This window comes from Corvus kubaryi, unplaced genomic scaffold (genome assembly GCF_017639235.1).
Source record: "Corvus kubaryi isolate FWS band 111438036 unplaced genomic scaffold, C.kubaryi_AGA036_p1.0 37387, whole genome shotgun sequence".
NCBI lineage: Eukaryota > Metazoa > Chordata > Aves > Passeriformes > Corvidae > Corvus > Corvus kubaryi.
This window is the reverse complement of record NW_024581129.1, coordinates 243355-265160: the sequence shown is the minus strand read 5'-3', so window position 1 is coordinate 265160 and position 21806 is coordinate 243355. Positions and strand designations below refer to the sequence as shown.

Here is a 21806-nt window from a genome sequence, read left to right as displayed (position 1 = left end):
TATTCCCTCTTCAATAAGCAAGCTCTTCTGTGTTAAATGCCTTACTCAAACACCTGCCAGGCAATACAGAGTAAAGAGTGTGAGCACGGGGGAAATGCAAAGAACAGACTGGATACCAGAACAAACAGAACAATTGCTCTCATTCACTGGGGCAGTTTATTTCAGTGCTTTGTTTGATACAGAAAATGTCAAGAGAAGTGCAGGGTTCACTGATGAGGCTTCTTCCAGATTAAATTTATGTACAAACCAATAACCAAGCAGTTATTTCACTACCAGGAGCAGGAGTGACAAAACCTTTCCTGTTCACTTTATTTGTATCACTATGGCATTATCAAAGGTCAGTGCCACTACTACCAATCCTTATTTCCAAAGATGTCCAAGCAGTGATTCTGGGCAGAAGTCTTCTGGGATAATACTCAGAGATAGATGTCTGTGCTGTTTGCAGAGGGGTGATGCTTTCAGCTTCTGGCAATGCAAGTCAGGGCACTAAAGTTAACCTCCAGCGTAAGGGTCAAAGTACCAGTCCCCTGTACTTTAACGTGAGAAGACAGCCAGTGAGTTTTTTCAGGGCACTGAAGCTTCATTAATGCCAAGGGTCTGAGTTCAGCAGGTTTTAGAGCTACTGAAGTTCTTGGCCCGTCGGCAAGTTGTTTCTGACCTCGGATACTCAGAGAGGACACTTCAAAATAATACATTTCTTATTAATAAGCTCTGATCTTCTAAATTCAATGATTTAGGAATATTAACCCTATTGACTTCATCATCAGAATTGGATTAATATTCATGAACCTTCAGGGAGGCTCCTATGCCTGACCTTTTTGGCAATTTTGAAAATCCCTCTTGGAGTATTCCCATTTAATTTGATACATCAGAAAGTGTTTTGTGTTCATAACTTAATGGCTTCCATTTAACAAATGTCAAATCTTGGCTGCTATTAGTGCAGAACACAGTGTGCTCTCCTGTGACATGAACTGTCTAAGACCGCTGATGAAGTAGGAATAAAGCCTGAATTAGGTTAGACTGTGGAAGCTTCAAATCCCCTACCTGTTGATATTTTGTTCAGACAAACATCCTTCCCACAAAGGACTGAAATCAGGTAAGAAAATATGCTCCATAGACATATACTTTGCTAAAGTTTCCTTTTGTAAGCAAGAGATCTGTTTTATGTACTCTGCAAATTGTGCTGAATAAAAAAAAAAGGTGCTGAATTAAAAAAAGGTAATTTCCTTTGCAACTACAAAAATCATTTCCCAACGGCATTTTGTAAGTGCTCACCTAACTGGGATGCTCTTTATCTTTCTCCCTTTTAAAATGTCAAGCAGATAAAAGTAGTCTAAGTACCATTCCTTCCTATTTTGATTAATTTTGCATAATGTTTTCCCAGAAGGATTGATACTTACATAAACCTGAGTTCTGATTCTCTTCTGACTAAGACTTCCCGAAGTCTCTGGATCTTTGCCATCTCGAGCTCAATTTCCTCAGGCATCATTGTTGTTTCAGCCATTGAAATGATGTCAAGTTGATCTGTGTGTGGAAGCAGAGAAAATTAATTAAGCCAGTCAGACTGTCTTAATGGTGTTTTTCAGGAATGTAAATTAAATCGGAGCTACCTAACTATGGAGTAATTAATTCTAACTGAATGCTGTGTTGACTGGTTTCTCTATTTTTTTGGTTATTACTTCCAATGTAACTGTTTAGAAGTGGAAGGCTCCGTAAGCCAAAGTGACAATCATTTTGTTAGTGAGGCTCGACCGTTCCTCTAAGGAATCCCAACCCCATACACAGCTACAGCCACCATTCCTTAACTGGTATCACCACAAACTGACTGCTTCAAAACTCTCTCAGAGCAATTACTTGCAGCTCTGAAGAGTCCTATCTCGGTGCAGGCAATGTAAATCCATGAATGTTTCCCATCTTTAACCCTTCTAACTCTCCATGCCACTCCACTCTCTTAGCTTGACTCAGAGCTAAAGCCCAGCCCTACCAAGAGGAGCCAAGGATGTGATCAGAAATTATGTAGGGCCTCATCCTGCAAGGGGCTGAGTGCCTCTCACAGGGACATCACAATTGGTTGAGGAGATAAAAAGTACTTTGCAGTAATAACCTGGCAACTGGTAAGGCCATGGTGCTTCTATGATTATTTCTACATAATTGATGAATTACCTCTGTAACCCAGAGAGAAACAGGGCTGTGAACTGTGCTCCCTGAAGGTAATTTATATAAGATGGGTTTGGAAAAAGAGCCGCTTGGCCTCTAGAAAACTCCATTCCAAAGGTTCATCATACTTGGCCTTCATGTTAAACAAGAATTTAGAGACTGAAAAACAGGGTGGCTGCATATTTTGGAGATATATTCCTGAAAGAAGGCCTGTTTTAGCTGTATTGATTTGAAAAAGGGAAAACAGAAAGGTCAAAATCTACTCACAATAATTATCCAGAAAAGAGCAGACAAAAAGCATTAGAAAATAAGCTGTTCAATAATTAAGAGGAGACTAATTCTGAAGTCCCTCATGACAGATTAAGCACAGCTGAGCAGAATTTCTGACAGAAACTTGGAGTAGGAATGAAACTACAAAATCTCAACAAACAGCCCCTGTATGAGCTTAGTTCATGGTTCTCCCAAAATGGAAGCAAAGGAAAAACATTCTATGCTATATAAACATACACTATTCTATTCTATATAAACATATACTATATAAACAAAATATAGTTCCCTTGTATTTAAAAATAGGTAAAAAAGATATATTTTTAAAGTTATCCTGCTAGTATTATCTGCAAGTTTTGACTTCATTTCTTAACAAAGAAAGTGGGGAAACAAAAAAACCCACTTTTTTTTCAAGATAATCTTGAGAAAAAGCAGTGGGACAAATTTTGAAATGTCTGTCATGAGAGGACAGCCATGTTTCAGTAATTGTTTTTAAAACTCAAATTGCAAAACTGGTTTGTAAAGCAAGGCTATCTTGTGTGTCTGAGCACACAAATGATGCCTGTACAGGATGGATTTCCCTATTAGAAACCGTTGTATTTGTTGGGGTATATTTGGCTGATGTGTAGTCTAAATGTCATGAGGTTCCCACAGGCCCACCTCTCATTTTCACTGCTTGCCAAAAATATAAGCAGGAGATGGGAAGTTATTCTGATGCTACCACGAATTAAAGCCAATAATACTGGTAAACAGAAATATAAGCCATAAATAAATTACACATACGTACATATTATAAAATTAGTTCTCAAGAACTCAGAAAACAGAAGGAAAAAAAAGTAACTCATTTACTTGCACTCTGCAGCTCTAGCTGTAAGTGCCCTAGTGACACCCCTCGCGTGGGGTCAGCTTCCACCTCGTGATTTCAACAATTCAGGAACAAACAAGCCTTATGCCCTGGTGATGTGCTTAAAGCCAGCACAAGAATTAGTGTGTCAGGCAGAAGTCTTCTCTGACCCCTTGCACAACAGTCAAGAGATTCTCCTTCACATCCCACTCAATGTGTGCTTGAACCAGAGAAAATATTTTTGAAAGTGATCCAAAATTATGCAGTGTTTCCAAAAGAATTAAAACTGCAAGCAAGGCAGCAGAAGTTTGAAAGTGGAGGGAAATAAATATAGAAACAATTAGATATTAGCTCACAGCTTGTTCTGCAAACTCAGAGATGTGGCTGGAACAATGGAATGGAGCACAGGTGTAAGGACACTGCCCCTGAAGAGGCCAGGTCAGGATTCCCACCTCACCCCCTCAGCATTGTGATCCTCACAAACCACCAGCCTGTTTGGGGCTCAGTTTCTCTTCTAACATTGTGGATAACTGGCCTACCTGGCAGCAGCTGTGCTGAAGCATAACTAATTATTTTTCATGAAATGGTTTGAGGTCCTGGGATGTGAACCACTTGGGAAGAATATGTTAACATCATTGAGCCTTTAAGTAAAGCTCTCACTCTGTCCCAGTGAGGAACGACACCTCTAGTGCCTTGATACATGACTCAGAACAGCTTCACACTGAAGTCTCTTACATTTTCAAAAAAGAAAGAATAAACATTTCATTTTATTTAAAGCAGGTATGCAGTAGTCAACTATTTTTTTAGCATATATTGTTATTAAGCTTTTTTCCTGGTAATGATACAAAATTCATAAAGCAGAAGTGGAGACAACACTGAGATTACTCACAGCCAGTGACAGGATGAAACTGTTTTGTCTGTTCTGCAATGTCCGGGATAATTTTCAGTGACAAAGAAACAAGTAAAAATATATTACTGTATGCACAAAAAGATATTAGCACAAAAATAATTACTATACGGAAATAAAATTATCAAGCTATTACATACAGTGAGAGTGACTGAAGAGGTAAACCTGAAGTTATTTATGCATAATTTTGCTTCAATTTAAATGGAGACTGCTATAATTAAACTAGGTATTAACTTAATGATCACATTTTATCCTCAGTGTGCCAGCCAGAAATAGAACAGTAGCCAGCTATGTTTAAAAGCAACAAAAAAATAAATTGCCTATTAAGTCAGTAAGTGCAAAGAAAACTTTAAAAGAAGCCTGAATTGACACAGTGAGAAATGGGAGAACGCTTTACACACGGTGTCAATAGTTTCAGACCAATTGGTAAGGAGTGCTGTAATTAATTATCAGCAAAGGTCCTGCTGCTGTCATGGATGGTGGCCCCACAGGAGGAGCTCCCTGTGCTCTGCAGCCATTAGTGGTTTAATTGTCATTGGGGGGTTCTTATTATTGTAAACATCATGGAGAAGGTTTGGTGTATCAGTAACACAAAGGGTCCCAAATTTGTGCTGTAGGAACCCAAAACGATGTCGCTGCTACTCTGGTGCCAACCGCACACTGAGCTCCATGAACACCTCAGGCACTTGCAGGCGACCTGCAGCATGAAGGCAGGAAAAGCTCAGGGAGGAGCTGCCTGTGGATACACAGCAAGCAGAGGGTCTGCTGGATCAGAAGTCTTCTCAGGACAATGTTTATCCTTTTCTTGTTTATGACTATTGCTGTTGGAAACTCAGTCACTCAGCCTTCAAGAGTCACCTCAGTCATTCAGCAAGGGGTGAGCTCCAGCACAGGTTAAGGGTAATGGCCCCGCTCTCTACCACTTCTCTTTTTCATCTTTGACATGGGTGAACCATCCTAAATGAGACTGTTTGTTCAACCCATGACTGCTAAGAGCTCTTTAAAGGATGGTAGTACAGATAAGCTGCATGACTTCTCTAATGTGGATACCACTCAACAGCAAACCTGCTCTTCAGCCCACTCAATTATGGTGCTCCAGTTGAAAATTATTTTAAGTCATTGATCTGGACTGGACTTAAATTGCGCAATTTGAGGCCTACTTCCACTCCTTTAAATTGTCCAATAATAAGATAATCCTTGTTAAGAAAATGTTAATGGATAAATTTTGTTCCAAATCCGGGTCAACACTTTTGGGGCTTTTTCAAGAATTCAGTGAAATTCTTGAGCTAATCCTTTTTCACTGAAGTATATTAAGTGCTAATAGAGCAGAGTGCAGCAAGTAAACTCTTAATGCTACTTCACATATCAAAATCAAGACTTCCAAGACCACTATTGGTTGATGAGACAAAAGAGGAGTAAGCAGGAGGCATAGGTCAGAAGTGGATGAAGAGAGAACCAGCTAGTGCCACTTAAAACCAGCATGCTTGGTGGAAATTGAAATAGTTGCATGATGCGAAAATATTGTTATAGTTCAAAATATTCCAGATAAAAATATGTTCATGTGAAAAGAATCAGATTATTCCTATCGTTTGTCACTAGCATGTCACCTGGAGGCATGAATGGCTAGCTTTGCAGCCAGGCCTTTTACTATACCTTTTGTTGCTGCCTCAGAGTTGATTTTTTTTTCTGTTTGATTTAATCCTTCTGGTGCAGGATGTAGTGGCCAGTAACTAACCTGTGTAGGAAAAACTACATTTAATTGCTTAATTCTAATCTAGCTTGCTGCAGCATTCTATTAGTGTGAATCCTAACAATTACTAAATTTGGCATGTGTGTGGCACAGTATTTATTCAATGCTTTATGATGTAATTTCCATATAAATACAATACAAACAGCTGCAATGTATTTTGTTCCTGAATTGCCTGAGAGGCTGCAGTCTTGCACAATTCAGAATGGGTAGACTGGGGGAAAGGGAAAAAAGGGGCAGTACCAGGGTGGCAGTGAGCTGACTGTTGTGGCACTGAGCACATCCCACACTTCTGCTGGTTTCACTGCCTGGGCTCACATGGTTTGGACACAGGCAGTGGTCTGGCTTTGGAAAACATCCCAGGGATGTCCTCATCCTGCTGCAGAATACAGCCCAGAGTTCATTTCAGGAGTTCTTTCCGAAATGCTGTAATCTCCTCTTTTCCCTCAAGGCAATCTCTTCCCTCTGCCTGTCAATTCGCTCTCCTGTTTCATCTCTTGCACCAAGAACAGGTTGGTGATGGCAGTGAATTCAGTAAAAGTTGGGATGGTGCTGCTGGTTGCATCAGCCCTCAGTGACCAGCTTATAGGCTGCACTGAGGCAGCAGGAGCACAAATACCTGATTAGTTTTAACACTGTGGAAAAGTAATCCCTAAAGACAATAGGAGTGTGCAGAGGCTATTACTGGAGGAGCAAAAAGCTAACGTTCTACTCCGGTCAGATGTGCAGAAGTTCTCAGAATCACTTTGCTTCCACTGGCATCAACGGCACTGAATAAGGGAGATAGCACAGCTGAATTTTGCCTCTAGCATGAAGCTGAATTTTTTTTCTTATTATTGTGGCTGTTATAATTTTTGAATACTTACTGATACTTCTCCACGAATGGAGCAACACATTTAAATTTTGGGATCTCTGGCACGTAGAGCTATGAACTGCACTTTGGGCTGATACAAGGAGCACACCTCCTTCACAGGTAGCCAGATGTGCTTTGTCCCTGCAAGCAATGGTAGCCAAAACTTTCTGACACAACTGTGCCTGCTGGAAAATGCCAGAGAAGTGGCATTCAGAGTATTTGGGGGATAACACTGGATTCAGTACATTTACTATAAAGTCAAAAAGAACCCCTCTGTGCAAAGACCCTTGTTTCCTTTCAGTGCATGAGGATCCAGAGCAGCCTTGCACTTCTGGAAATGTTAAATTCCAAAAGTAATCAGAAGTTTCAACTGCAATGCAGCTCCCAAGTGCACAGGGGGTAATCTTAGAGCCCTGAGATATTGGCTATAACCAGGCATCAAAGCTTCAAATATTTTTGCCAGACAGCAGGGCAGCTAGAAATCCCAAAGGTGTTTTTTTCACATGCTCCATGTTTCAGAGTAAACCTCTGGGCTGGCTGAGTCCTCTTACAGCTTGGCTTTGCAATAGGCAGCTGTGAAATCTGGCAGCTCTAGGGATCCTCTTTGGCAGGAAGAATCCAGAGATGCCTACTGAACGCTGATTAAACACCAGGATCTCTGGGAGTGTCATGGTCATCAAATATCCCTGCTTCTCCAATGTCATTTGGAGAAGGAGAAGAAGTGGGGGACTTTTCTGATTTGTGGGGAATTGTGGTGCATCTCTGCTTCCAGCAAACCTGAAGCACAAAGCACCGGCGACCTCGGCTCTGTGCTGTGCTGTGTAAAGATCACTTATGTTCTGGGATAAACTGCTGGACTTGAGCGGTCCCTCACATCTGGTCCATTCTGCAGCTCCTCAGGCAAGAGATCAGAATTTCATGTCTGTAGAGAGACATATATGATTAATTTTTTTCTCTATTCATCTACCTCTTCTCATTCAAAAACCACCACAGATCATTCTGTTTGCCATATCATTTCCTCCCAAGAACTACTAAATCATCTGCTGTGACTGGTGATGGCTCTGTCCTTCAGTCAGCTGTGGTCTGAGTGTAATATATATTATATATATAATTATTCTAATTGTAATTATAATATTGGGATTTATTTTGTCATGAATACTTTTCTTTTTTTAAATTATCACAGATTTACAGCCCAGACATCTTCAAACATAAGTTTCTACTTCAAAAGTATCTCACTGACACTCTACCATATGACCCCATTTTAAAATTAGGTGAGCAGAGAATATAAAAAGCACAGCGTGCAATTGCCCACTGCACTTCTAGAATCACTGCCCTGTCTGTTCCATATCTAAGAGCCTCTGGTTATAAAAAGATTCTTTTAGTTGCTTGTCCTGTATATTCTTGTTCTTATCTCCAAGCTTTGACCTTCTATCTTTTATTATTTACCTTTGCAAGAAAGCCTGTTGGCAGCTATCTATTCTTTCCCATTTCAGGCTTTTGTATACTTGGTCTCACTGAGATTTCTCTTGAAATACAAATGCCACATTCACAGTGTTGAATGTTAACTCCTTCCTCTAACTCTGAAAGTCCTTTTGGTTCCTGTGGTATTAAACTCAAAAGTACTGCACACAATGACTCCTGTCACATCTGACTGAAGTGCCTGCAGTTGCCCACTGCCCAAATAAGATTCTCAGTTGCTTTCCATCTTTTATGCTGTACTGCTGTAGAACAAGTTGCAATGCACTGAATAAAGCTGGTTTAAAAACTGAACCTGAAAGAGATCCTGCTTTGAGTTTTCTCACTGAACTACATATCCCCATGCAGAAATAGACAGTCAGTGCTAAAAGTGATTGCTAATTAAGGATGGTCTTCAGTACTTTGCTAACTAGAAGTTTTACAGTTAAATGATTGTTCCAACTTTTTAATTTAGGGACCACTTTCTGCCCTTTTTCCCTATTTAAATATATATACTAGCACAAATCCATAGTGATAAGATCTATAAAGATCTTGCCTCTTAAAAAAAAGCATCAATTTATGCTTGCTTGTTATCCTGTAAAATTTATAAGCAGTAATTATTCTTTGCTTTGTTTTTTGTCAGTTTATGGCAGTTCCAGTTTCCTAAGTGGGTAATTATGCAACCCTTTAATCTTACACTTCCCCCAGGAAAAAGATGTCTCTAGTCTTGAGAAACTGCTTTGTGCACAGAAAGCTTCATCTTGGTTGTAATGATATCCTGAAAAAAACAGCTCATCTGGCAATAGTTGTTCATCTTTCCCTGACAATAAGGATCCTGTGAATCAGCACCAGGCTGGAGTTCTTGTAGAAATTTAATGTCATGCATAGGTCTTAATGTGATATTCAGACTTAACATACCTCATACTATGCTATCCTATATTGGGATTATAAATTCCATTTCTTCTACCTTGCCCTTAAGCTTTCAGATTCCAGCATTCTCCTGACTTCTGATGCTGTCAGCCTTGTGGTACTCATCTCCTTGTGGTGAGGGAGACAGGTGCTGTAAACAGCTCAGCTACTGTGTATTGCAGGCACAGTAGGTCAGACTCAGGACGTAGAGAAGATTAATTTACCATTATCTGGGGCTTCAAGGTAGGATTTAGCTGTTTGAGGTCCAGTGTCCTCTGCAGTCAGACACTGCCCCTACAGACCGCAGACTCTTTCTCCATGCAGGAAGTCGTAAGGATCCATCCTGTCAAATTAACCTATCCCTTCAATAGAGTGCTCCATATCTGCTTCTATGTTCCTCCCTCTGGATCTAAGGGCGCTTGTGTGTGCAAGGAAATGATTCAGTACAGTGGGACAATGTGCTACCTAATTATCTCTAACTACAATCAGTTCTAGCTGTAAATCTGTGTTTGATTTGGTGCTGGTTTGTAGCAATATCAGTATGATTTTCATGGAGGTGTTTTCTACTACTGAGAGTTCTCCTGGCTTTCTCTATTTTCATATGTCTTTGATTTGTGTCTCACAATACTCTGGATAGTCCCCTAAGCAGTCAATTTTAGGGGGAGAGGGAGGACTTTTCCTCAGTAGCACCCTCTCTTGCAGTAGTTTAAGAGCTAATACAAAACCATATTTACAGATCAGGAAACAGGATTTCAACACTCTCAGCAATAAATGACCAAGAAGTCAGAACTTAATATTGAACTAAAGTTTCTTTGAAAAGATAAGACAAAAGCAGCTTCCTATTAAAATCTTTGCATAAACAATGAATAAAAGCCCCAGGCCTGATTTGGTTATGCCATAATATTGTCAAAAATACAGATTTTGTTAGTGTGATAGAAATTTGCAGGAAGTGCTCCTGATGTAAATAAATTCAGGATATGCAGAAGTATGTCTACTAAGATAAACTACCCCCATGACACTTACAGGTTGGATCTTGAAAACCCTTAGGGGTTTTGACACTCCAATTACAGGGTTCAACCTTGCTACTTTGATGTTGATTCCAAGACTCTGTTTGGGCAATTTGCATGCCCCAGCCAATTTCCATTCAGTCAGTGATAACAAGGTTGCACACATCTCTTCAGCTGGTTAGAGGGCAAATGCATAAAAATGAGGAAAACAGAACCATGAAAACAGCAAAGGGAGTTGGAATTAATATCTCTATAAAAACCTTTTTAAACTCAAGTCCTATTGAATTAAAAAACCCCAGACACATTATTCATGGATTCACATCCAATTCTCCACTCAGCTGAAACCAAATCCTGTTTTAATATCAGCTGCATCTTTGAGTTGAGACAGTTTTCAAATATCCAGATTCTAAATTTAGCAGATTTAACTTTTTTTTCCTTATGGTGACTGTGATAAGGTCACAACAGCTCACGCCTTCAGATGCAAGCTGTCCTGCAAGTGACTGCTCAGTAGGCAGCTCAGGATCATTTCAGTATAGTTCCTATCACACATTAAACATAAATATCAAGCAACACAGTGGGTCTTTACTGGTGCCTCAGAAATCCTGACAGAGTGCAAAAGGATTTGCTCACATACAGAAATTTTTCAAGCAATTCCAGCACAGTGGAAGGGCATAGTCACGACTGGTGCCATCACTTCAGAGCCCAGTATTCCGCATCCCCAGGGCCTGAACTGAGCCACAAACTCTCTTCAAGACAACTGCAGTCCATTTGCAAAATAGCCCATGGTATCTCATCCAACCATTTCTGTTGTGCATAAAGAAGGATTAAGTGGGTTTGAGTGGGATTTAAAGAAAAGCTGTCCACATAATTAGGTCTGCAGAGAATTATGACAGACTTCACAAAGTACTATACTTGAATTGTGCAAGAACATTTTCCAGATTTCCTACTGTTATTTCCAATTTAAAATAAACTCTAGTTTGGGTACCAGTACCACATTCCTTGTTTCCAGATGCTCTATGACAACAGGATTTTTCACACATTTGGCTGGTGACTTTAGGTGAGGCGTGAAAGCAATTTCCCCCAGACCACACTACATGTCAGTCTGGAACTAAGCAACCTAATTTGTCTTGATGTAGCTGCAATAACAGAGTGGCATTTTTCCACCTCTTTCTAGATGTACCACTGTGTATTTCATCAGGGATTCTCCTACTGACCTAACCAGATGGAGGGGTGCCCCCATTATCCCAGCAAGTCTAAAACTAGATGCTTCTCCTAATGTTCCTGGTTCCTCACTCTTCTCTCTGCCCCTATACACAGATAAACAAATAAATAAATCTCTGCATGCGAGACAAATCAGCTAATTTTTCATGATACTGTTTCATATACCACATATCACAGACTTAGAGAAGATTTTCTTAATTACATACCCAGTCTGGAATGTGTCCCATTTAAAATGCTGCCCAGAGAAATTCTCAATACCAAGGTAATATGTGACCTCGTATCTCATATATGAACTCTCCCCGTTTTGCAAAAATCAGTATGTGTGACACAAATACTTGGTGTAAAGTTGAAGGTCTCCTATATGAGAAGTCACCTTTCTTACGAGGCAGGTGTTTGAAAAAGGAAATTTTTTTTCATCTGAGCCAAGAATTTCGTCTCAGTGCATCTCCACGTCACAAAGCGTGAGATCAAGATTTTTGACATATGCTGAACATGCACTTCACCAAGAATTAGCCACCACAAATCCAACGCATCAGAATCCTGTGTTTCTTAATTTGAAATTCCCTGTTTAAGAATTAAATATAAGCCTAAAAAGATCTAGAAACAAATTTGTCATTCAGTGAAACATTGGGATGCCACCAGCATGAAATCTGTTGGTTTCTTAAAATGAATTAAGCTAAATTGCTTCCTTTTTTCTTCCTCTTTCCCCCTCCAGTAATCTTTCCTATTTGATTCTCTGGCTTTACAATGAGATGTTCCTATAAACACCTATTAGGTGTTTATCTCCCTTGTTGCTATATGAAAACTTGCAACCAGAAAAGAAAATAATATTGACTCTATTCAGGAAGTGTTATCAGATAGACTGAATAGACAAAACACATTCACTATAACCTGTCTCAGATCACTCTTTGTACAGTAAATTCTACAGGATTAAATAATTAATTTACCTTTCATTTGTAGTTTTAAGCTCTGTTTACAAATTCTTACATTTAATGGGCATTTATTTGTAAAAAGGAAAATAAAAGCTCCATTTAATTATTTCCTCAGAACTCATTATGCAAAGTTAACCTCCTGAATTAAGTAAGCTGTTAGTGATGAATCTCATTTTTACAGACCTTTATCTGAATTATCTTTGACCTAATTTGTGTTGATGCAGACTGGGGTATAAAACAATGCTCAAGTACTGCTATGAACAGTTCATGCTCTTTTATTTGCATCTGTTTGCACGTTTTTCAGCTCATTTGCAATATTGATTCATTTAGAAAGATACACATCTCAAAACAACCATCCCCCATGCTGCCTGTTTCTTTATTTGATTCACCAGCAAACACCCATTTATCCTAGCCAGCATCTGATAATGCCCTGGGTTAGCCCACAAAAATGTCATTGCTATCCAGGCTTCTTGGATAGCCCACAAAAAACTCACAACTGTTATTAGGGGAGGATGTTCCACAGGACCTAGAAACTGATGAGAATCCTGATCATTTGTTCTAGTAGAGAGAGTGGTTTCTGGCTTGGGTATTTTGTCTTTCTACCATTCCAGAATAAGGAAACCTGGGAAAATTATTAAAAGGATATTCCATGAGATGGGATCCTGTTTCTTGCTCTAGGTATATTGCACTCCTGCAAAGGGCAGTGGATGACTCCCTTATAAACACACAGATTATTGACTTCTGAGAAATATCTCTTCTCCCTCGTGATGAGTGAATGCAAACATGCTACAAGGACAATATTTTCTTTGCTGTAAATACCTATATATGCGGAGGACTCACTGGAGACAGTTTTTTCTTGCTTGCAACACAGTTGTGTAACACCTTCCCAGCATGAAAATAGTTACGTCAGGTTGTAACTGTTAGCCACTGTTGTGGCTAACCACATAATTTTAAAACAATAAAATTAAGTGCTATGATTTTCTCCACTACAAGAATATTTCTACAAAGATATTTTATATCCATACTATTCTACATAAAAGGTAAACTCAATAAATTATTTCTCCACAACTCCTGAGGGAAAAACTCACATCAGCTACTATGAAATGGCTGCAACAAAAAACTGGGAAGATGCTTGAAAAAAAGCTTTGCCTGGGTAAGATTGATGTTGGAAGAGCTCTTGTACATGGTCTTTGTTTCTGATAGGGAATTACCCTGACATTTCAGCTCTCTTGCAGGATATCTCTGCTGAACAGACATGACTTGGACAAGCTGAGAGTGCTTTTCATGCCTTAGGTGTGGTCTGTCCAGCCCTCAGATCCCTGCAGCTTTGCACACACAAACCCAGGAGCAGGAGAGCTGTGGTTTGAGTCATAGCTGTATTTTTTTTTCTTCGAATGAACATAGGAGATGAGGCAGAAAGCTGCAGTAAAGACAGGAGGAATCAAGGGGAGGGATGAATTAAGCTCAGTCGTTCATTCTAGCACATCATGCCTGCATATCAAAGACAAGACTGAACGTAGTGGAAAATGTTGCTTGAGCCAGTACAAGAGCTGGCACCCATCCCGCCCAGGGAGTATATGGAAATGGTTTCATAACATGTAAACCTTGAAATAGGCCTTACTATTCCCCTCCTCCCCAAATTATTGTCCAAGCACCACTGTTACATCCCTCTTGAATACTTTGTTCACTTTATCAAGAAAGAAATTAAAAGGAACACACCGGTCACTGGCTGCCTCCAGGTACCTCAGTGCTTCTCACACCACAAGCACTGTCATTTGTCCTCACTCCAGTGACCCCCAGTGCCTCAGAGGCACAGAAAATAACATCCAGAAATCAAACTGCATTAGTTACCTCTTTCTAGACGTCTGATTTGTGAGAACGGGCATTAGCTTTCCTAGTAGCTCTCCAATTACTTAAAGACAATGCAAAAGAGTCAGGAGTTGAAAGTCCTAAAGTAACCAGCTCTTGGTATCTGCTCAGGTGTGCAGGACAGAGGAACGGACCAAGTGTTTAAAATAATATTTTATTTTTCCAAATAAACCTGTGTGAGATGAAAACTTGCTTGACATTTGAATAAACCATGATGCTGACAGTGCAGCTGCTATTGGATTTCCACAGTCCTTTCACCTTTTCCCACGATGTTATGAATTGAAAATACAACCTTATGCACTTTAAAAAGCAGTTTGTCCTTCAGAGAACGAGGAGAACATGTGTGTAGCCTGGTGGGGAAGTTTGCACAGTAGATGTGATCTGACAGCTGCTTCTATGGAAAAATGGATCCAAAGCAGGACACAAAAAATGAGGGAAAATTGCCTTTGAAGGTTGACCCAGAAGCCCTCATTGTCAGTTTTATTCAATGACACTGGGTTAGACCTTTATCTGTAAGGAGCTATTTTAGTCTGGCTCAGGAAAACTGCCAAGGAGTCAGGATGACTCTGGAAGGGGTTTCTGTGCCCAGCCCTGCCACAGCCCTGCATGAGGCTGAGCCCTACCAGGAGGCTGTAAACAGAAACTGGAACAGTTCCTTGCTGTGGTAGGTACCTTCCCCAGTGTGGGGCTCCCACTGAAATCACTGCACCTTCCCATCTGCCACAAGACTGACTTTAAGCCACACTCCAAGGAAAGCAATTCCTGCTACATCACTTCATTTTATGTCATGGAGATTTAAAAAGCAGTACTAAGAAACACACATTATTTGTTCATTTCCTTCCATCATTTTGCTCAGTGGTCAAAGGAAACAGCCTGTGGATTTCCATTTTATTCCTCACCAGAGTCAGATTCTGATCCTGTAATACTAACAAAAAGCTTCAGTACTTATGTTTCAAATGCTACTGTAACAGTGCCAGCTACAGCTAATGTTCAGGGGTTTCAAACTTATTTAGTTTGGTATTTTTTAAAGATTTTTTCTACCTTCATTATTATTTTTTTTTTATTCCAAAACACAAAGTCAACAAAATATTCACTCTCAAGGAGTCTTGCAAAACCTCTTTAGGAATGAATATATGGGCATCAGTTGGTAAAGAGCAGCATATTTGCAAATGAAATAATAGTAAAATGGCCATTGACATTTCAAGATTTCACATTTTCAGGATATTCTCCTATGAAATTATCTGACTGCATGCCAGAAAGCTTGTTTCTCTGTCTCTCCCCCCTCTGTGATACGATTCTCTAATAACACAGTTTTCTAACAGTGATCTAAACATCTTACCAGCAGCTGGCAGGTAATTTTAGGTAACCTTAAAACCACTTGGTAATTATTATAGACATATGAGTCCAATCCAGTAAAGACCAAAACTGATACTGGTATAGAGAACTGCTTCAGACAGTAAAGAAACTGGTTTACATAATAGATTCCCACTCCAGCAAGTAAATAAATATTGAGAAAATGCTTCTCAGAAGCCAAGAAAAAAAGGTGTTTCTCATTTCATAGGACAAGTAATTTCCCAGGGGGGTGAACATTGCTATTCTTAAGGCCATGGGCATACAATGAGTACAGTCTGACAGCAGAGTGGGAGGTCAGGCAGCAGAGAATCATACTGGGATCTTGTTCTTCGGTGTATGAGGCACACAGTATCTGCAGGGAGCCACAGGCAAAAGCTGTGTCCTTTCTTAAAGATCAAATAGCCAGAGCCAGGAGAGCCAAAACCAGCTGGTTCTTTCTCAGTGAATTCTGAGGTGAAACAGCACAGGGCTCCAGCTCTTCAACTCACACAAATGATGACAGCTGGTAAAAAAATGTGTTTTGTACTTGCCTTTCATCTGTGGATGTGGAGTCATTCTCTAGCAAGCTCTGTTTTCACCAAGTAAATTGCTTTTGCATACTGACTTTTGATTCACTTTTCTTTAAATACACTAATATTTTCTTCCTCACAACTGGCATTGGGCAGCTGTGAGTTTGAGCTGCCTGAGGTCTCAGAGGTGAAGAAATGAAAGCAATTCAAGCAGAGTCCTACCTATATCTGAGACAAATCGATAGCTGGCTGTCACCTTCTCTGCATACGAGAAAGAAAGAAATTTCCTAATCGCAGGATGTTTCACCCCTTGCCAAGGCAGAGACAAATGGATCTTGATTTTACTGGCTTTCAAAACACCATGGCTTGCCCTTCACTATCACATCCCACACACTGTCTATGCCACAGACAACTATCAGCCTGAAGGAAAATGTGTGCCTCAGAATCTGCCAAACTGCAGTAACTTCAATCCCCTCCCAGGCACGGTGCCCAGAGGAAGCTGTATAGGAATCCACGGTAGAGGATGAAAGGCAAAAAGCTACAGATTGGATAAGGAAGGTGGGGACACAAATGCGTAACTGAATTTCTGTGACTTTCTCTTGTGTGAAGCAGGATAATTTGAGGAGCAGCCGCCGCTCACCACAGGGACTCCAATATATTACCTGATGATTCACTGCTCACAGACAGGGAGACTGTAGTGCCATTACTCTGCCAGTGCAAATGGTTCTGCAGGGAGCAAATGCTCATCCCTGCTTGCCACAGGACAGGCCCAGTGACAACTGAGGCCAGAGACACCAAACCCATGGGGCAGCCTGACAAAGATTCCCAGGGGAGTCCTCATAGAAGTGACACAGCCCCCAGATCCCCTCCCCTGTTTTCTAAAGAGAATCAAGGTGAACAGGGCTCCAGGAGATGAAGGCACAGAGTCTGGTCCAGTTTTGCTTTTACTGAAATCAGTGAGGAAATTTCCACTGATGTTAATGAAGTCAGGACTGTGCTTCGTATTTGCAACCAAGAAAGTGTCAATCAGGCTTCTCCATCCTTTCCCACGGAGGTCAGGTCACTTGCTCTTTTGGCTTCAACACCATTATTCTAAAACTTACTTTGGCCTCCTGGACTGAAAGGACATAAGTGGTAAAATTGACTGTTGATTCCTTTCCTGGTTTGAGTTGTTTTCTACAAAAGATGAACAAAACCATTAAATCACTTTATAATGAGATCTTTTGTTCTAATTTTACCAGTATATGAAAAAACCCAAATGTGCGTGTAAAAAAACTACAAAAAACCCTCATCAGTGAAGGTTTGGGTGGCGGAAGGATTCAGGGCAATAAAAAGATCCTTAAACACTGCTGATATTCTTACAATAACAAATTACCTCTTGCATTTTGGTAGTGTTTGCAATCATTAGGCTTTTGCAATGAGCAGCTTGTGTCACTGGAAATCATTCATCCTCATTCAGTGACAAACTCTCTTAAAAATATTTTCTCAGATATTTTGCCCTTTATGAGCTGACAAAATGTTGATAATTCATGTTTCATTGCTGATCCTGAAGGGCAACTAATATAATTTATCCAAGGGTGCTCCTCCTGATTTCTCATAGTTTGCCCTCCAAGCACACATTTTTCATCTCTGTGTTTTGAATCCATTTATACTGTGCCTTTTAAGTAGGCAGACAGCAGAACATGTTTCATGGAAATAAATTAGCATTATTTATTGTCTCTGGGTCTATTTTACTAAGTAAGATTTTTATGAAAATGGAACATATTTAGCTACAGAAGAAGAGCCCTCTGGGAATAAGGATTAAAGAGTGTTGAGTTTCAAACTTTCTTGTGCTCAGTGACTACAAGAAAACTCTAGAAACTTCACACATAATACACAGTACTCTGCAGTGCATGCCCAATCCTAAATGTAAGTTTTTGTTCCTGTTTTATAACGCACCCTTGAGGCAGACATACACACACTCTCACAAGTGGTTTCTCTGATAAAAACATGCCATGCAACGAAGACATCAGTTATCAAACATAGTGAAAAAAAATTACACAGACTGAGTCCATAATCCCACAGGCTACCAACAGCAAGGATGATTTTTGTAGTTCAAAGTGTCCTAGTTTCCAAATCTAATGCATTTTTTTCTGTAAAATATGTTTAAAGGAAATGAGAAAATTCATGGGCAACAGTCCCAAATATGACACTTTAGGTTCATCTATAACTTTTTCAGCAATTATTGTTGACACTGGTTTGACTATAAACATTGCATTGAATGTTAGGTGTTCGTTTCCTGCTTGGCACACACGGTTGGGGCACAGAGTTTTTTAAGTTATTAACCCTCAGATTTACGAGTGTCTCAGGCGAGAGAAACGTCTTCGCTGTGATATGTGAGTAGATGTGCAGCAGTAAGATCTTGATCTGTAATAACCAACATGTTTTTGCAGAATAGCCTCTATCCAGAATTACACAGACTCACAGAACAGGTCGGGTTGGAAGGGATCACAGTGGCTCACCTGGTGCCACTTCCCTGCTCAGGCAGGGTCTTTGCAGAGCACACAGCACAGGATTGTGTCCACACGGCTCTGGAGTATCTCCAGCGAGGCAGTCGCTGGTCTATGCTCTGAGCCCTCCCTGCTCACACTGACAGACACGGATGGTGACCCCTCTCAGCCATCTCCTCTCAAGGTTGAACACTCCCAGCTCCCTCAGCCTTTTCTTTCTCCTCTCAGCCCCTTTGGCTTTGATTAGATTGGGATGGATTTGCTTGCTGTTTTCCTCGTTTGTCTGTGTTTTGTAGGAGGGGTTGGACTTCACAGGATACAAAGTATTATAAAGAGACATTTATGTCCAGAACCTTGGGACAACTTAGGGAGTTGATAAGCCGCACTTTTTTGTTGAAAAACCCTGGACACACATAGCTAGACAAAAAAGTGAAAACTCATGAAATATGTGCAATATGTGAGGCATTATGAAAGAAGGCCCAAAGGTATATGTTTGAATATTTAACTATCAGATGATAGAAACAAAAGGAGGGAGACTATAGGAGCAAGGGTGGCCCAATAACTGATATATTTCTGCTCTGTGGCCTTGAGACACCCACATAAAGTATCATTTGGAAGAAGCTGCTTTAAGAGTCACAGTTTCCTCCCCATTGACCAATATTTTAGTACGAATACACTCTGAGACACTAAAATATTTCCAGTTCTCTCTTTTCCTTCTTCCTCTGTCTCAGCAGTTGCCGGAGCAACCAGCTGTGGGAGGGGGAATTAGAAAAATGAGACAATGTGTATAATAGTATAAACTGGATTAGTCTCACTCTGTCAATCATTCTCTGGACTCTTTGTGAAGTAAATCAAACACCAAGTTACAGCCTTCCCTCATGAGCTACAGGGATGCAGCAATGACCTGGTGGAGATTATTAAATGGTACATTTTAGGTACAGACTGCTAGCCAAAATCGCAAATTACTTATAAAAACACTAAGCTGTGTAGGAGAATTTTAGAGCCATCTGACTGCCATCAAAGCAGGTGAGTTTTAGAACTGTTCTATAGAAAACAGCCTCAATCCTTTCTAGAAAACCCCTTCTGATTTTCAGTGTGGGAGTTCTGTCTTGGTTCCACAGATCAGACACGGCTGCTTTTCCTCTTGGAGTACAATATAAATATATTAACATTAAAAATAATGAAAAAGGTAAAAATCTAGAATGGCAGCATCCTTTGAATCAGTTGTCTTTGTTGATGACAATGTTTTGCCCAATATTTTCTAAAAAGGTCTAGGGTTCACTGTAAACGTTTTATTGTCACCGTGAATTTTTTGGTCACTCTCTTTTCAAAAATTTTACACAATTGTGGGTTTGGGTTTTTTAAGTGGAGACATGGGAAGAATATTAATTACATTCTCTGATTGAAGCCCATGTTCAGACCTTCACAAAGCCAGCAGTGCTGCTGTTTCTATAAAAAGAAGCATAACTGTGTATATCCTTCAGTTAGCCTCTTTCCCACCTATTTAATAGATGGCCTGAATAAGCCTAATTTGTTTTGTGTCTTTCATTGCCTGTAATAGATATAATTAACAATTATTCCCATTTACAGTAACACTAGGGCATGACTGTGAAGGAACAGCATGATGGTTGTGTCACATGAATTCATTTTGTGCCTCTGAAACTTTTTTTTTTTTTTTAAATTTCTTTTTAAAACCAGAGTGGAAACATGATGAGATTGGGGAACAGTGTTATGAGAGTATGATAGGCAGGGTTATATTGCATCACTGACTGACTGGGGAGGTGTTGAAGTAACAGGAAGTTTTTATGCAAAGCACCAGCATGGATTTGTAGATGTCTGTACAATATGTGGGGCATTATGAAAGAAAGCCCAAAGGTATATGTCTGAATATTTAACTATCAGATGATAGAAACAAAACATTAAATAACCCGTGTTTTCAGTGCTCAGCAGCAGAGCATGTAAATACAAACAAGAGTCTTTCTGGCTAACAGGCTTAGAAAGATTTTGAAGATAAACTAACCGAATATGGTGAAATAAGTTTTCACATGTGTCAGCCCAGGATCTCAGTGAACCTCGGAGCTGTTCTATCTTTCTAATACATCAGAGTGATCTCAGAACTAGATTCACCCCACTGGTGCTGTTCTGGAGTGTTCTCATGCTCCTTCCTTGGACAGAAGTTGTGATACAACACTCACAGCAAGAAGGGAGAGCAAGTAAAGCTGCCTGTGAAGGCTTTGTGCTACTACTGAGTCTCATGGTGGGAATCTCCAGCTTCTTTAGTACTAAGCTGTAACAGGGCCCCTTTCCCCTATTCTCCGCTTCATATTCCAGAACAGTCAAAAAGGTGGGTCTCTGCAATACAGGAGTGTGGCAGCTTACCTCCAATGCTGAGTTACCTTTCAAATGAAAACAATAAACAAGTTTCATGGTGCACTAAATTGCATCAAAGCATAATCTTTGCAGTTTTCTGGCATTTCTGCTTCCTTACACTGACTCAAGCTGGAGGGTTCATGGTGAATTTTGCATTTAGCTTCAGCCCTCACACAAACTGCAAGAGGACAGGAAAGCTCAGCAGAAATCTGAGAAGTGCCGTGTCCAGAAGGACAGTGAAAAACTGCTTTGTCTCTCTGTGGCTCTTCGCATGGTGTGCATGCAGTTATTTAATCAGGCCATTATGAGTTGCCAATGGCAAGACCGATGTTTCTAAATGAAGCTGTGCACTCAGTAGTAAGGACAGACCAAAGTGCTCGAGTGTTCTGCTTCAGAGCAGGCTCCCCAAGACTAAGTTGTAAAAATCGTTTACTGCGAAGGCTTTAACCACATTATCATTATACAAGCCTGACAATTTATAAGCTTGTCTTTTATATGCATGCACTTGAAAACAGATGAGTTGCCCTGTACATAGTAAACCACCATTCTTAGTGTTCTCTAGTCCTTGGAAACTCCCTCCTGTATGCAAAGAGAAAGGCTTCAGGGACTTGTTAAAGAGACACCTTTAAACAATCTGCTTCATATTTTGCTTGCACAGCCACTAGAGATCCTGACACCATCAGGTCACAGGGCATCAGATCCTCAGCTACTGTGATCCAGCTTAACTGCACTGATAACCTGGCTGAAAGAGGCCATTGTAGGGTAGAAATATGCATGATGCACATTTCAGTGCTGTGAAGCAACGCATCTTTGTTTATAACCAATACCCAGCAATGCCTCCAGTACCATGGATAGAGACGTTAGCACAGAGCCCCCTTTCCATTTGACAAACTGAAGAGAAATTACCTGACTTCCAT

General features: G+C 40.2%; 1 protein-coding gene across 2 annotated transcripts in view; it reads right to left on the bottom strand.

The window, feature by feature from the left end:
* Positions 1 to 21806, bottom strand: part of BMERB1 (bMERB domain containing 1) — a 47392-nt gene that overhangs the window by 22978 nt on the left and 2608 nt on the right. The window contains exons 1-2 of one of the 2 annotated variants that reach the window (XM_042037184.1): positions 4158 to 4176; positions 1401 to 1524 (exon numbers count right to left, since the gene is read on the bottom strand). In XM_042037184.1, coding sequence (XP_041893118.1) covers positions 1401 to 1504 — 104 coding nt within the window. In that variant the 5' untranslated portion in view covers positions 1505 to 1524; positions 4158 to 4176. Of the gene's footprint in view, positions 1 to 1400; positions 1525 to 4157; positions 4177 to 21806 lie in introns of those variants that run through there. The other variant, XM_042037183.1, reaches the window with a different exon arrangement.